This window comes from Nicotiana tabacum, chromosome 17 (assembly GCF_000715075.1).
Source record: "Nicotiana tabacum cultivar K326 chromosome 17, ASM71507v2, whole genome shotgun sequence".
Taxonomy (NCBI): Eukaryota; Viridiplantae; Streptophyta; class Magnoliopsida; order Solanales; family Solanaceae; genus Nicotiana; species Nicotiana tabacum.
This window is the reverse complement of record NC_134096.1, coordinates 6,931,659-6,947,963: the sequence shown is the minus strand read 5'-3', so window position 1 is coordinate 6,947,963 and position 16,305 is coordinate 6,931,659. Positions and strand designations below refer to the sequence as shown.

Sequence of the window (16,305 nt, the reverse complement as noted above, 5' to 3'; positions counted from 1 at the left end):
GTAAGATAAGTTCAGAACACTTTTTGAATCTTATTTCTCGATATTGCTGTTGCAGGAGCATATTCGAGGCATGAAAAATGGTGAAAGTTTTCTCCCAACATATCATGATCTGTAATATTATCACCACATAGTTTCAACTGGAAAATAATTCTGAACATAGCAGAATTATACTCACTGGTAGATTTAAAATCTTGTAGCCTTAGATGAGTCCAATCATAACGTCCATGTGGAAGAACGACCATCTTCAGGTGGTCATATCTATCTTTCAAATTATTCCACAGTATGACTGGATCTTTAATAGTGAGATATTCCATTTTCAAGCCTTCATCAAGGTGATGGCGTAGGAATATCATTACTTTGGCACGGTCTTGGTTTGATGCTTGATTTTTGTCAATGATGGCGTCTGCCAGACCCATCGCATCAAGATGAATTTCAGCATCAAGCACCCAAGACATGTAGCTTTTGCCCGATATATCCAGGGCTACAAACTCAAGTTTAGAAAGATTTGACATTATTTAGAAAAAGAAAGTTCGTACCTCTGATACTTTCAAAGTATTTGCTCGAGATGGCAGAGTCTCGTGTTGATAACGTGTTATAAAATAAAGGTTGTAAAGTAAAAATAAGTATAGAGAGAAACTGATATATTATTCAAACTTATGTATATAATGAACTGAAATCTCTTCTATTTATAGAAGAAAGCAAGCTGCAGTGTAAGCTGCTTCTGTACCATATATATATATAATCTTCTACCGGGGGTAATGTTTATCCATAACGGAGTATCGAAAGGATAAGCTCATTATACCAGATATAGATAATCTTCTACCGGTAGTAATGTTTATCCATAATGGAGTACCGAAAGGATAAACTCATTATATCAGATATAAATAATCTTCTACCGGGGTAATGTTTATCCATAACAGAGTACCGAAAGGATAAGCTCATTATACCAGATATAGATAATCTTCTACCGGAGGTAATGTTTATCCATAGCGGGGTACCGAAAGGATAAACTCATTGTACCAGATATAGATAATCTTCTATCGGGTGTGATGTTTATCCATAACGGGTACTGAAAGGATAAGCTTCTTCAGGAGACTTATTTCTAATAGAGTACTAAATAGATAAACATATTTGCGGTGGAGTCTCATATAGATAAGGTTCTTCAGGAAGCTTATTTTTAACGGAGTACTAAATGAACATCCATAATATAATATATTTATAACATAAAGGACTAATTTCAACCTAATCACGAACATAAGGGACCATTTGAGTTAAAAATTCAATAAATACAAACGCCATTGCTGACGCGTCAATTTAACAACATTTTCTCTCGTATTACCCCAATACAATTTATTCACTGCGCCGTGCGCCCTTCACTTTCTCTGCAAATTGACTGCTGCTGGAGTTAAACCTCATTTTCCATGGTAATGGTACATTCTCATTTTACTAAATGCTTTAATTAGAATTAGTGGGTTCAGAATTATTTTGTTGCAGTTTGTACAAATGCACTATAAATTATTGTTAATTTCTTTTAATTGAATTTTTTTTTAATTATATACCTGGTTCAAATTGATAGCTGTGGGTGGAGATTGTATCCACGGCTCTCGTACTACTGTACCCACTCCTATTTTATAGCAGTGGGTACGAATCCAGTATTTTTCATTTTCATGTAATGTTAATTTCATCTTGACCTTTTTTTCTTTGGGTGTGTGTGTGTGTGTGTGTGTGTGCATTTAGTTTTCGTTAGGGTTGAATTGCTATTAGTTAGAATTTCAGTGGCTTGCTATTCTTCGATTCTGTTACAGGCTTTACAGTTTGGGTGAAGTTGACCAGTTTAACAACTACAAGATCAAATTTTAATTTTATTTCCCAGAAGTTTCTAGTGATTTTATGAATGCTGTGTATTTTAGGAGTATTGTTGTGCATGAATTATCATGTTCTTTTTGCTCTCATTTAATAGATTTTTTTTTGTCTTTATGAAGGTGATGTTGGAGCTAGCTCGTGTATATCTCGACTAATCCAGAGATTAACTATTACCTCCCATCAGCGGAGGTACTTGGTAATTCTGCTCACGAAAGCTTACACAGATTGAAAGAGTTGGCCTAGTGTCGACTCCGCGGGATTTGTACGACCAAAGGTTATTACTCAAAACTGTTAGACCACAAGGCCACTGCCTAGGGGGTTATTCTTCTTTAATAATGTAGTTTCAGTTGTGGCAATTCGACTGTCCTTACAGAGTTTCTAAGATTGAAAACCAAATGCCTTGAAATTGCTTTTTCATGTGTGGATGAAAATTTGGATTTATTTACGAAAAATGCTCGTAAAGAATATATCTTTCTTATGATCCTCTTTGTTGGCAATGTGTTAGTTTCAGTCTTTCAGAGCATATTAGTATTTATGACTATTCATGAGTTAGTTACATTATGCGTAGGCGGATCACTATTTGAACTTTATGCGTTTGAGTTAGGGATTCTATCACAATGTTGGGTTCAAAATCTATAATTTGTAGTTATCTGGTGAATTTTTGACACAAATATAGGGTCTAAGCCAAAGCGAAGAACTATGTAGAATTGGACTATCACACCCTCTATTCTAGGTCCACCCCTGAAATTATAGTTGTAGTTTAATCATATATTTTTTTAACTCTTTACTCTTCTTAAGGCTACTAATCCAGTTACATGCATACTTATTATCCACTATCAAATCTATCTCCCTGCGTCCCAATTTACATGATAGTGTTTGGTTGGCACAAAGTTTAAGAATGAAAGAAAGACTTTTGAAACTTGTAATTTAAAACAAAAAATACAAATTTTTGTTGTTATAAATCATCACATTAAGGGTAAAATGAGTAGTTTAAAGTTAAATTGTTACAAAATATAGAAATGTGTCGTTCTTTTTGGGACTGATTAAAAAGGAAAGAGTTTCACATAAATTGGGACAGAAGGAGTATTATTTACTACCCTATTTCTTTGTCTTCCATCCCTTATTATCTGAACTACCAACTAACACCACCATAATATCACTAAATCATGAATAATCACAAATACTACTATGCTCTAAAACTACCTTATACTCCCTCAATCCCAATTTATGTGATGTACTTTCCTTATTAGTCATTCCCAAAAAGAAATGATACCTTTCTATATTTAGAAACAATAATTTTAAACTTCTCATTTTATCCCAAACGAGATGATGTAGCCATTTCTATGGGTTGGCTTAGACCACAAGTCTGAAAATCTTTCTTTCTTAAATTCTGTACCTAAGTCATACAACATACATAAAATGGGACGCAGGTTGTAATAAATTTGTTTAGATTTTAGTGTTGTCTGTTTGTGCTCATAACCACTTTCTTAAGAAGGTAAGAGAAGCTTGCAGTATTATTTCCTAGTCTAAGAATCTTCAGCCTTCTTTATATGCCAACTTCTAGTACTTTTTATTTTTATTTTGCATATATCGGTCTAGGATGAGCTTAAATGGAGCGACACGGTCCGTGAGGATTCATATAACCAACCACAACTTGTTTGGGATTGTGGCATAGTTGTTGTTGAAGAATCTTCAGCCATCTGGAAGCAATCTCTCTATGTGCACTGGATGATGTAAACGTTTTCCCACTTAATCAGATTCCTCGAAAGTTGTAATCTTTCATGTTTGGAATTCTTAACTGGCTGTGCTTGTAATTATACATATTTTCTCTCTTGTAGGACTTACTTTGATGCTATATCTTTTACAGGAGTGGCATAAAGCCTTAGATATCTTGGACTAATTCAGTTTTTAAATACTCTTTTGGTCCTAGTGTTGAATTTTCAAAAGCCAGCTGATGGAGGAAACATCCCATCAGCTTTATGCGATTTTCTTACCGACTTACCTTGGGAAATCATTGTCTGTATGTTTGGATTAGTTATTATATTTGGGTATTCAAAGCCTCAGTTACGTGTGTCTTTGGTGTTACGGCTGTGTAGTTCTTGTTTAGCTATCTAGTACTTTGTATCTTGTCCCCTTCTCTAGCAGATGATGTCTTGGAAAATGCAGGCTCAATTTCAAGCTGCTATCTTAAATCAGCTTCGATAAGCAATGCCTCCAAGCTCTAGGGTCGATGGTGCCTTTCGTGCTATGAAAGCTATCGGGATTTCTGGAGACAAGGTGAAGCCAGTGTTGAAGAAACTGTTAATACTGTATAATAAAAATTGGGACCTTATACAGGAGGAGAACTACAGGGTCCTTGCAGATGCGATATTTGAAAACGAGGAAGCAAAGGTGCTAATTTCCTTCATTTAATACAGTTCTGTTTCTCTTCCTTTTTAATGAGTAGTCCCTCCGTTTCATTTTATTTTATGTGAATGTGTTTAACTAGGCATGTAGTTTAAGAAAGAAAGGAAGACTTTTGGAACTTGTAGTCTTAAACATACCGTGACATTTCTGTGGTTATAGAAGCACGTGATTAAGGGTAAAATGGGAAGTTTGAAGTGAAATTGTCCGAAATATAGAAAGGTGTCATTTTTCTTGAAACATACAAAAAATAAAAGAGTGCCACATAAATGGAATAGAGAGTACTTTATTTTCAGTTTTCTGCCGTCTCTTTCATGTGAGCTCATTTTGCTGACATGCTTTCTTTCATTTCAGGAAACAGAAAATAAAAAGTCATCCGAGAATTCTGAAGTATTGATCTACTTTAGTATTCTTGTTTTCTGGCTATTGTCTTCCATAATATGGCATTTTTCTCGAGTCTTTCTACTCACCTTTACTTCCTTTCACTTTTTGATTTCGTTCAGCAAGAGGAGCTTATGCATGATGAGCCTGAACCGCCTCTGAAAAGGCAGCGGTTAAAAAATCAATTAAGTCAACCATATGATTCTCCTGAATCTCATGTGCAAATCCAGCCACTGGGTGTTCTAGATTCCTCTCAATCCATGGGCGACGAATCACAGGCTGCATCTTGTCCATCACTTGGTAGAAACAAAGGAAAGCAACCTATTTCATCCAATTCTTTAGTACCACAGGGAGGATCTCCTTTATCTCAGCCTTCTAACATAGACAAGAGCCTTCCAGTTTCTAGGAGAGCTGGATCTATTTCTGGTAATGGAATCCCAGTGTCACCTACAAAGAAATCCAATGCTAACCATGCTTTTATCAAACCTAAGGATGAGCCGATCACTGATGACCTGCCACATCTTGAAGTTCCTCTTGCCGTCATAAATCCAGGTAGAGGGTATCTCATTTCCGTTTATGGTTCAGTCTATTAATTATAGAACAAGTGCTGAAAAGGACTCTTTTATGTGTGCTCGTGCTATTGGCAAAGTTTTAAAAATGGAATGAAATGTTAGGTTGTTGATAATTTTGACACCTCCTTTAACAACTAGATCGCTTCGCTTTGCAAATTTTGCATTAACAACATTTTAATCCTATTGACTTTAAGGAAGAGTGTTTCAGGATTTCTATTGACTTTTAAGGAAGAGTGTTTCAGGATCTCAATCACAGCTCTAGGTCTTGTGTGTGTATCCAAATTGAGATTTTCCCAATACTTCCACTGAATTTCAAATTTCTTATTTGCCTATTCAACTTTCAAGAATTGGCTAGATTATCCACTTCCATCTGCTCTTGTCTCCAATTGTACAGAAAGTAATATTAGAGAAACACGAAAAGTGTACTTGAGTTGCAGTTAACATTTGTGATTACGAGGGATGTATCCTTGATCACTATGATTATTACTTTCTGTTAGTCTTTTAACTTCGATACAAGACCTATGAGGTGTGTCTTTTGCTTCTCTCAAAATATGTAATCTGAATTTGTAGGTTCATCGAGTAAAAGTGACACATTGCCAAATGTAGTTGAGTCAGATACAAATGATGGAATTCCACCTTGTCGAGGAGTACCTAACAGCAAGCCTGAAACAAGCGCTGTTAAATCTCCAACTGGCCTGGAGATAGCTTCCTCACTATCTGGAGAGGTGAAAATTATCTTGAAGTGTGGCCCGGTTCTTGGAAGATCAGATTTCCACATGCCTGCTCTCGATAAAGTGGTGAAGTTAATGGAGGATAAATATCTCAAACAATACAAAGAACTTGATCCTAATTTTTCCGTGATGAAGGTCATGGCAGATGTTTGTCAGTGTTTTTGGGAAATGGGCACTGAATCAACAAATAAATAATCCATCAAATGTAGTCTCATTAAGTTAAAGGAATTTTTTTCCTATGAAGCATGGAGAAGGAGGAATGAGACTGGTTCAGTAGCAGGTTTACATTGAGCTTACAACATTTTGTGTTTGAGCTTAACAACATCTTCGTAAATTCTGCTTTTTTTTCTTCCTATGCATCCGTTATTGCTGTTGACGCTGCTAAGAACCTTCTTGCCTTTTTCATATGAAGAAAGGGTTGGAAAAGTGTATTATGTTAGTGGATCTATGGTCTTTGAAAATGAAGGCATAATTCACCTGATTATCTGCTTGTCTTGTAAAGATGAACTCCTCATATGTGCATACGTTGTCTAAGTAGAATTAGAATACTTCTCGATTATATTTTGGGGTCTATTGGAAACAGCCTCTATACCTTCTCAAGGTAGGATAAGGTCTGCGTACACATTACCCTCCTCAAATTCTATTTGTGGGATTTTATTGGGTGGTTGTTGTTGTTGTACGAAAAAAACCTCTCTACCTTCCTAGGTTCGGGGTAAGGTCTGCATACACATTATCCTTCCCAGACTCTATCGTGGAATTTCACTGGGGGTTGTTGTGGTTATACAAATGCTACTACTTTATGGAGTAACATGACTGCTTTTAAGATTTTTGGACTAACAGTTTGGGGAGTAACATGACTATACAAATGCTAATAGTTTAGGAATGATAAGAATGCAATTTTAGAGAGAGCCCACGGGTTTGCTTCTGCAGCTGGGAAACTGTCTCTACATTGGATAGTTTGGTGTTTTGATGATTCCTACGTTGTTGATTTTCCCCTGAAAGGGAAAACATCCAATAAAATTTGATTGGATAATTCATAAATATCAAATAAAATCACTTGAATTGTTTTCTTTATTTTTCCCTTTAGGATATGTTTTTTTATCTCTTAATATCTTCCATTTTTTTCTTTTTCGAAGGGAATATGATCAAAATTTAAGCTTCTCTACAGTCTTCCCACTTTGATTTGGAAACACTGAGAAGATCAGGGTATTCTGAAGGGGATGGATTGAGTTAAAATTTAAAAAACAGGCATAGATGACTTTTAGCTAACGGCCGAAACTTTTTAGCTAACGGCCGAAACTATTTATATTTGGTAGCCGTAAAAGTATATAAAATTTATATAATTTTTGACATATAAAAATGTATATATATACAAAAATTATCTTTTTAATTATTATTTCGAGAGCGACTATACAATGATATTAATTTAAGAACAAAAGAGAAGAAAAAGAAGTGGGGGAAGTTGGGTTAAAGACAATCATTATAATTAACGCGCTGGTATGATATTTTGAAGAATAAAAATGAGTTTAAATTATAATACTAACTTATTAATGTTATGTAATAAATTAGAAAAACTCATATATAAAGTAAAATTTTATTTTATACTCCCTTTGGTTCATTTTACAATTTTTTTTTAAAGTTTTGGGACACTCATTAAGAAAGTACTACTTCTTTTTTAATTTATGTGGACCTATTTTCTTTTTAGTCCGTGTAAAAAAAATAATCCCTTTCCATATTTGGAAACAATTTACTTTTGTGCAATGATTTATAGCCACATAAAATATATGTGCCTCATTTTACACCACAAATTTAACAATCTTCTCTTTTTTTCTTAAACTTTGTGCCCAGTCAAATAGGTTCACATAAACTGAAACAGATGGAGTAATTAATAGCGTTAGTTATTATATTTGGACTGTTTTAAAAGGCGTTTTCGGGGAGAGGCATACCAAAAACGCCCCGGGGCGATGGTGTGGGCGAAAGTCTCAAGAGGCGTACGTCCGGACGTTTGAGGCGCGATTTTTAGTGAGAAGTAAGCCTCAAAGACTTTTTTAAATTAAAACAAAATTTGTTGAATAAGTCCTTCATATAATACCCATATTCTCAAAAGTCAATTTGATAATTACTCAAAAGGTTTAAAAAGGAACTCAAAAGTATTAAATTTAAAAGTCAAGACCTTTTTTATTGATTGAAACCCTAATTCATGGTCTTTCCCAATTTTTTATCTTGTCCGCTAGTCTGTTAATATCTTCCAAAAGCAACGAATATTTTTTTTTTTTTACAAATACAAAGAGAACTACATTCTCCTTTATAGCAGCAAGTTCAAAGTTCAAATTGCAGGTTAATCATCTTTTTTGTTCCTCCATATAGAAAGTTTTATTCTTTTAGACTCAAATTACTTGTGCTTATAAGTAGCGTATAATAGATTGTTTTGATTTTTTTTGTGGGGATGGAGCACATATATATATATCACATATTTATAGTTTTTTTAAAATTTTATGCAATTTTACATGTTTATAAATATTTACTGTCATTATATTATTTTATAAAATATTAAAAATTAAATACCTATGGGGTTTACGCCCCGTGCCTCGATGCTTACGCCTCGCTGAGGCATATGTAAAATGCCTCGCCTTACGCCTACGCATTTTAAAACACATTATTTGGTAGCAAACTACCAATTATGTATTTCCACCATAGAGATAGATGCATGATTAGGGCAGCCAGATGCACTAAGCTTCCACTACGCGCGGAATGTAGGGAAGGGCTGGACCACATGGGTTTATCGTACGCAACCTTACCCTACATTTTTGCAAGAGGTTATTTTCACGGCTTGAACCCGTTACCTCCTGGTCATATGACAACAACTTTACTAGTTACGCCAAGACTTCCCTTCTATTCCTCATTGACGTCGGCGTCGTATGAGCATGACCGACCCATCCTTGAGATAAGTAACTTAATAGTTTTGATGGAAACATAGAATGCAAAAAAATATTTACATGTTAATCATGTTTTTTTCCAATGAAAACATCAATTAAAATTTATTCACATTCGGTACACTAAACTAATTAACTATTACTAATTACCTATAATTTAGTGGTAGAGTATAAAGTAAAGAGTAATCATTATGTTAGTGTAAATATGAAGAGGTACCCTATACTTATACCGTGTGTTTATACCAAACAGTTGTGGAGCCACCTTATGTTAAGATCAAAAGGCTAGTAGTTGAAAAAAATCCTCGCTCTCTCTTGAACAAGGAAAGGCATCAAAGCAGTAGCTTCAATTGAACAAGCTCAACCTGAAAAAAGAAAGTGATAAGCCCACGCTAAGCAAGAAAGGTCTCTTCTTTCCTTTCGGTTTATTCACTAATCTAAAACTTAACACTTGTTTTCTTATTTATTGCTTGGGCGATAACTTTGCCTCTCTGAATCAAATTAGCACTCCTCGTATCAGGCTAGGTCTCTTCAGTTGAGTTGGGCGTCGTTTTATTTTTTAAGGATATGTTATATGTTGACTCTCTTTACTTTCTTTATTTGTTTGTTATATTTGACATTTTCCAGTAAAATTTTTGCTTCACTACCGACAATAATAATCCAATAAATATATAACATATGTAATAAGTAATGTTATTACTAAATCAAGGAGTAGTAGTTACTCACTCACTCTCAAATTATCTATCGTGATTTCTAAAAATAGTTGTCTCAAATTATTTATCATTTTAGAGGTTCAAGCAAAATTACTTTCGGATTTTTCTCATTTTACCCTTAGTAGTAATTGTTCTTGAAGATAGAGATGACACATAAATATAAGAAAAACGGGTCAAATATATTCCTTTACTTTTGGATATTGTCTACATTTAACCTTCGTTATACTATCTGGCCAAGTATACTCATACAGTTATATTATCCAGCCAAATTTACCCTTACCATCAGTAAATTTTTAAAAATTACTTCTTGATCTATTAAGTAATCTAAATCTCCCAATTTTCTTTTATTTAAATCACTTGTTGTTTTTCTTGGTCCACTATTTTCAGAAATTATTATTGATGTGAATGCTAAAGGTACTAGACTATACAAATTTTTCATGGATATTTTTAATGAACAAGGGTCAAATATATCCCTCTACTTTTAAATATTGTTTAATCATATCCTTTGTTATACTATTTGGCCACTTGAGTCCCTATTGTTATACTATCACATAAATATACCCCTAATTTTAACGTGCAATATGGCAAGGACCCACCCATGTTTTAATAGCCGGATCCAATTAAAACCCACCCCTAATTTTTTGCCCATTACCCGACCCATGTGCATCAAATCCAGTCAACAGTTCACGATAAATTGCCCTGATACTGCCATTCTCATCTTCTCCATACCAACTTTTACCATTAAGCTCCATATTTCACCACTTGATCGATTCAACAATTAGAAAAAAGAAGTAATTCCATGCTCTAAAACATCTTTATTTTCCTTGTTTTTCAAAGAAAAGGAAATTTCTTCAATTTATTTCCCCCTCCAACCAAAATGGAGAAATAATATCTCATGGTTAGAAATTAGGTTTGTGAGGTTCCACATTCTTTTCAATCACGATTTTCGAAAGATGACATAAAAAGAAGAAAGAAAGATCAGAAAGCATAATAATTCGATTCTTCATAATTTTCGGGTATAATTGTTAAAAATATTTGAAAACCCATTTGCTTTTAATTAGAAATATGTGACAGTGTTTTTTAAGGGAGACGTGAGGCATAAATCTGATTTGAGCAAAAGAAGTTGTTGGTGATAAAACAAAATAGGGAAAAAATTGAAGCCCACCATGAAAGAACAAGTTTCGAAGCTTTGAATATGCAAATAAACCTGAATTTGAACAGAACAGAGGTTGCTTTGGTTGTTGTTCCAATTCTCATCCAATTATTATTGTGGATAATCCATCTAAATGATTAGGGATTCAAGGAAAGTTGGTGAGGAAACCGTATATCAAACGATTTTGGGAGCACCGGTACATGAGAGATGGGTATGAAAATTAACTTTGTGATTTTGAAGAAGTGATAGTTGACAGATTCAAATCTGAAGGGGCAGTATTTGTAGAGCTTAAAATTGAAGATCTCTATTAAATTTGAAGAGCAAAAATTAAAAACACCATTGAAGCTCGTTTGGGTATTGAATTATTGAATCTGAAATTTTTATCGGCTTTATTTGTTGGAGATTTGGTGTTGTTTCAGTCGTGAAGCTGCAAATCAATTAAAGAAGTGATTTCAATCTATTGTTGTTGCGTGATAAATTTAGAAACCAAGTTGTTAAGGATATGTATAGAGATGTTCTTTTGAATTTTTTTTAAAAGAAGAAAACCCGAAATAGAGGGAATTGGGTCGAGTAATGCATGGGAAAAAAAATTAGGGTGGGTTTTAATTGGATCCGGCTATTAAAACAAGGGCGGGTCCTTTTGTTCCTGAGCTGTCACGTGACAGTTGACACTCTATTAAAATTAGGGATATATTTGTGTAATAGTATAACGGTAGAGACTCAAACCGTCAAATAGTGTAACGGAGGATAGGATTAAAAAATATTTGAAAGTAGAGATATATATTTGACCAATTTTCATATTTTTAATTACTAATGCACTCACTCATTTTTTTGTGATAATGGGTTTGAAATTGGTTTAAAATTTTATTTATTTTTTAATCATATACATACCATAGAATTTAGTGGGTCTATTTATTGTGTATTATATGCAGTTGATCATCATGTATGTACATGTATATTCGAATAGATTTTATTATTGTTCGGTTAGTATAGAGTTCGATCTACTAATTTAAGAGTGCACAATGTGTAGGCATTTGATTAAAGAAAAGTTAAATTCGATAATAGAAAGTCTCCAAGGAACTTCAACTTCTATCACTAATACTCGAAAAGTCTTCATACCTTTGGTGCAACAAATCCATTAAAGTTGGGATGTTGTAAATACTTTTGGAATTTAGGCAACCTACCTAATTTAGATTCTTCCGTTTAGTATACGTTGTTTACTAACTATTGTATTAGTTTAGTATTTATTTCTCCTTTTCTTTTCTAATTAAGAAAGCATGTAAATGTCAATTATTTCGAAAACAACGGATCAAGAAGAAGAATAAGCGACTTAATTATAATAATTTGGGAGATTTTGGGTCACCTGATAGATTGAGGGATAATTTTTAAAAATTTGCTGATGGTAGAGATAAATTTGACCGAATAGTATAACGAAGGTTAAACGTAGACAATATCTGAAAGTAAATGGGTATATTTGGCCCCTTTTTCTCTTAATAGAATAAATCAATAAAGATAGATTATATTTTAAGATATAAATAAAAATAAAATAATAAAAAAATCCTTCTAATTAATTTTTTTAAGGGGCGTGTAAAAAAGAGAGACCATTATTACCCTTATATTATTGTAAATAGTACACGCTTGTCCTCCGTTTCACTTTACGTCCAAAAAACTTGCCTCTAACCTTAACGGATGGCCAATATGGTAGCTTACCCATTCCATTTTTTCCATGTCAGCTGCCGAGTCACTTATTTACTCAATTAAAAAAAAATTAAAACATGAGTAGGAAGGCAGATAGCGAAATTAAACCAGAATCTAATATGACTGGGATAATACTCAGATGTATTAAACAATATAAAGTTTAGTACTCCATATCTCATTATTGCTTTATTGGGTGTTGATAGCTTACGATAGAAGGAGGTCTTTCAATCGGTTAGTCTAGCACAGAGTCATTGGAGCTGTTGGTGCTTTTACTGGTGGAGATATGGTGTTTGTGAAAATGGGTAAATGAAGAGATTTTTTATTAAGTGTTTTCAGTGAGAAAATGTTCTTTCATTGGAAGGAAGTGCTCATAATGGTGTATTTCAACGGAGAAGATGGTGATTGAGGTATAAAGCTAACAGCTATGGGGTGAATTCAGTGTATTCGTATTGTGCAGTGTGTTTGTGTGTGTGTGAGTGAAGAATTGAGTGAATTTCTTGCATAGTGTGTGTGAATTGGTATTAACCTCCAAGATCTAAATTTTGTGGTAAAATTAAACCATATTTCATGGATCTAAACTTACTGCTGGATTTCACTAGGAGATAGGGAAGCATTTGGTTGGGATTTTACATAGAAGTTAAGCAACAAGAATCTAAAATTCTTGCTTGTTTCCTACTGAAATCGAGTGGAAAAAAAATGGACCTTGAAACGGGAAGAATAACACTGATGTTTATAGATTTGGAAAAAAAAATCACCATTGAAGAATTTGTAAGAATGCTTAAGAAGATAAAATGGGTATTCTAATTCGCTGAAGTTTAAGTAAAGTGTTAGCTGGAATCTGTTAAGAATATTAATGTCAAGAAGTTATGGTTGCAACTTGAGTGAGTTTGGTAAAAAACTTGGCCTAATTTAGATTGAAAAATTTGAAGCAAAGATGAAGAACTCGACGAAGAAAAAGAAGTAGGGAGCCCGAAGGAAGTGGGGTTGGGGCATATATTTTAATTTTTATTTTAATTGAGTAACTAAGTGACTTGGCAGCTGTCACCCATAAAAAAAAATGGTGTGGGTCAGTTGTCACATTGGTCATCCGTTAGGCTAAGTGGTATTTCCCTCAAGTTTGTTAACCGGAGGATAAGTTTTGGACTTAAAGTAAAACGGAGAATAAATATATATAATTTACAATAATACATGAATAATGTCATGGGCGGCTTTCCAACCATGCCCCATGACCCCTTGGACGCGCCCCGTGGCGTCCTGGCCAGCCTCCCAACGCCCGTCGCCACGGTCGGCCCCGTGGTCTCGGCAGCTCCAAGTGACAAGCGCGCATGTGCCTCTGTCGCCCCACCGATAGCCATCGCCAGTGCCCAGCCACAGGCAGAAGCCAACAGCGCCGCGCGCGCAGACAATGCCGCGCGCGCCGACCCTGATGCTAAAGGCAAAGTTGCTGCCAATGGACTTGTTGCTGCTTTGTAGAAGACTAAGTCCTTTTCATTGTAAATATAGAGTAGTTTTGCTGCATTTTCTTTAAGTGTGATTTTCCAGCTTTCATAGGTCTAGTCATGTAACTTTGGTTTATTTTTTTTAAGCATTATTAAGGGGGACCAAGCAATCAAAACTTTCAAGCAAGCAAACAATTCTCTGTACTGGTGTCTCTCCCCCCGACACCGTCTTGTTTTCTGTAATAGCTTTCATTCAATGCAATCAAGCTTTCTTTCATTCTCAATTCTCTTTTCTGCTCTCTTTCAATTGCTCATGACATTGGTTTTCCCGTACGGCACTGATAATCTAGTCTAGCGTACGGAGGGGACCTCAGTTGGCGGACAGCAACCGTACTGACATCGGTTGCTTAGCCTTACGTCGCCCTTCCAAGGAACTTCAGGAAGGCGCCGCGTAACAGTTGGTATCAGAGCCTAGGCTCGATATCGGACGAGGGATTACGTTACAATTACCACCATTTCTGACCATGGTGAATTACGGGGATCGCATAGCGACCCTTGAGGGAACAGTTGACTCATTGCGGCCCATCGTGGAAACGGTGGCCGATCTAAAGACCAGCCTAGTGCAAAGGTTGGACGACCTGGACCGCAGATTCATCCAGGCCGAAGTTGACATAGAAAACATCAGTCGCGACTCTGAAGGAGACCGACAAACAGCAGCCACAGAGGCAGCTGAAATTTTTGGTAAATTTGAGGTCCTCCAGCAGGAGCGTGCCGAGGATTTAGCCAACAGGGAACAAGAGGCAGACAGGGTGACTGCCATGCAACAAACCATAGACAACTTGACAGGCCAGCTCAATGTTGTCAATGCTGCTTTACAAGGCCTACTTCGAGGAGGCGGAAACCAGTTTGGGGGTGGTGTGAACCTCGCCCCTATGGCACAAAAGCTAAAGATTCCTGAGCCAAAGCCATATAGTGGAGCTCGGAATGCCAAAGAAGTGGAAAATTTCATTTTCGACATTGAGCAATACTTCGATGCCGTGTGAGGCCTAGAAGAAGCTAAGAAGGTAGCAACTGCTGCCATGTATCTTCAGGGTGATGCCAAACTCTGGTGGCGGGTAAAGTATGAAGCCATCAAGGCTGGCGAAGATGCCCTCGAGACATGGGCGGAACTGAAGGCAGCCATACGCCTACAGTTCTTCCCCGAAAATGTTGAGTACAATGCCAGGAGAAAGTTGCGGGAGCTTCGCTAGACCAAGTCAGTGCGAGATTACGTGCGGGAATTCTCCGCGCTCATGCTGAACATCCGTGACATGGGGGACAAAGACAAACTCTTCACCTTCCTGGAAGGGTTGAAACCTTATGCACGGATGGAGTTGCAGAGACAAAGGGTAGACACTTTGCCTAAGGCAATCCAAGCAGCAGAGTGCCTTGGGGATTACCAAGTGGAAGCCCGGAAGGATAGGCCTCAACAGCCTGTCCGGGGAGGATACAAAGGGGGCCAACCAAACACTGGTGGCCCTAGCAGAAGTGGAGGAGATCGGAGTGCACCCAAACACAAGGCTCCCTCTTCCGGCAGTACTAGTGCTGCATCTAACAACAATGATCGGGGGAGGAAGCCCCCCTCAGGATGTCGTCACTGCGGCGGACCACATTGGAATAATGAATGTCTACAGGCACAGATGAACGCCCATCAATCTTTTGAGGATGGGACGGATGACGACGACGATGATGCGGACCAGACTGAGCCAGTAGGTGCATTCAATGCAATTGTTGGCTCCATTTCTGAGCCCTTAGCGGGAACCAGTGCCGGTATCCGCAAGAAGAAGGACCCCTGTCCAATTGCCAGGAAAGGAAATAAGAAGGCGAATTTGAGGACTCCTCCTCATCAAGAGAGGACCTTAATGTTCGTTGACATGAAGGTAAATGGCAATCCCATTCGAGCAATGATAGACACGGGTGCCACTCACAACTACTTAGCCTCTACTCAGGTGGAGCGTCTTGGACTAGTTGTAGGAAAGGGCAAAGGTCGTGTAAAGGCTATCAACTCACCACCTCAACCAGTGGGTGGAATAGCCAAAGAAGTACCAGTGAAGCTTGGCCCTTATGAAGGAAAGTTCAACCTGCGCGTAGTGATCATAGATGACTTTGAGCTAATAGTGGGGTTGGAATTCCTGAGACAGACCAACACCATGCTCGCACCATATGCGGACATGCTGCTGATGATGGGAGCAAATGGGGCCAAGCCCTGCATTATTCCGTGCATTCCCATGAAGATGGCAGCCGAGAACATCTCGGCCTTGCAGTTGAAGAAGGGGGTAAAGAGACATGAACCCACGTTCCTGGCTACCCTCTGCATGGAAGATATAGAACGCTCCTCGGGTCCCATTCCTGCACCCGTGAAGGAGTTGCTTCTGGAATTTGA

At 36.7% G+C, this 16,305-nt stretch overlaps 1 protein-coding gene across 5 annotated transcripts; it reads left to right on the top strand.

Annotated features, from left to right (window-relative positions):
- The first annotated feature begins 1,281 nt into the window (after positions 1–1,281).
- LOC107812743 (putative inactive histone-lysine N-methyltransferase SUVR2) lies at positions 1,282–6,434 on the top strand. 5 transcript variants are annotated; one of them, XM_016637906.2, is made up of 7 exons: positions 1,282–1,424; positions 1,983–2,137; positions 3,463–3,596; positions 4,030–4,254; positions 4,621–4,656; positions 4,770–5,199; positions 5,790–6,434. In XM_016637906.2, exons 4-7 carry the CDS (start codon positions 4,072–4,074, stop codon positions 6,143–6,145), a joined length of 1,005 nt encoding a protein of 334 aa, XP_016493392.2. In that variant the 5' UTR covers positions 1,282–1,424; positions 1,983–2,137; positions 3,463–3,596; positions 4,030–4,071; the 3' UTR covers positions 6,146–6,434. The 5 variants fall into 5 exon arrangements, with proteins under 5 accessions (XP_016493392.2, XP_016493391.2, XP_075090022.1 ...); XM_016637905.2 differs by lacking the exon at positions 3,463–3,596; XM_016637907.2 differs by lacking the exon at positions 3,463–3,596 and having other exon boundaries at positions 1,335–1,430.
- Positions 6,435–16,305: the final 9,871 nt, after the last annotated feature.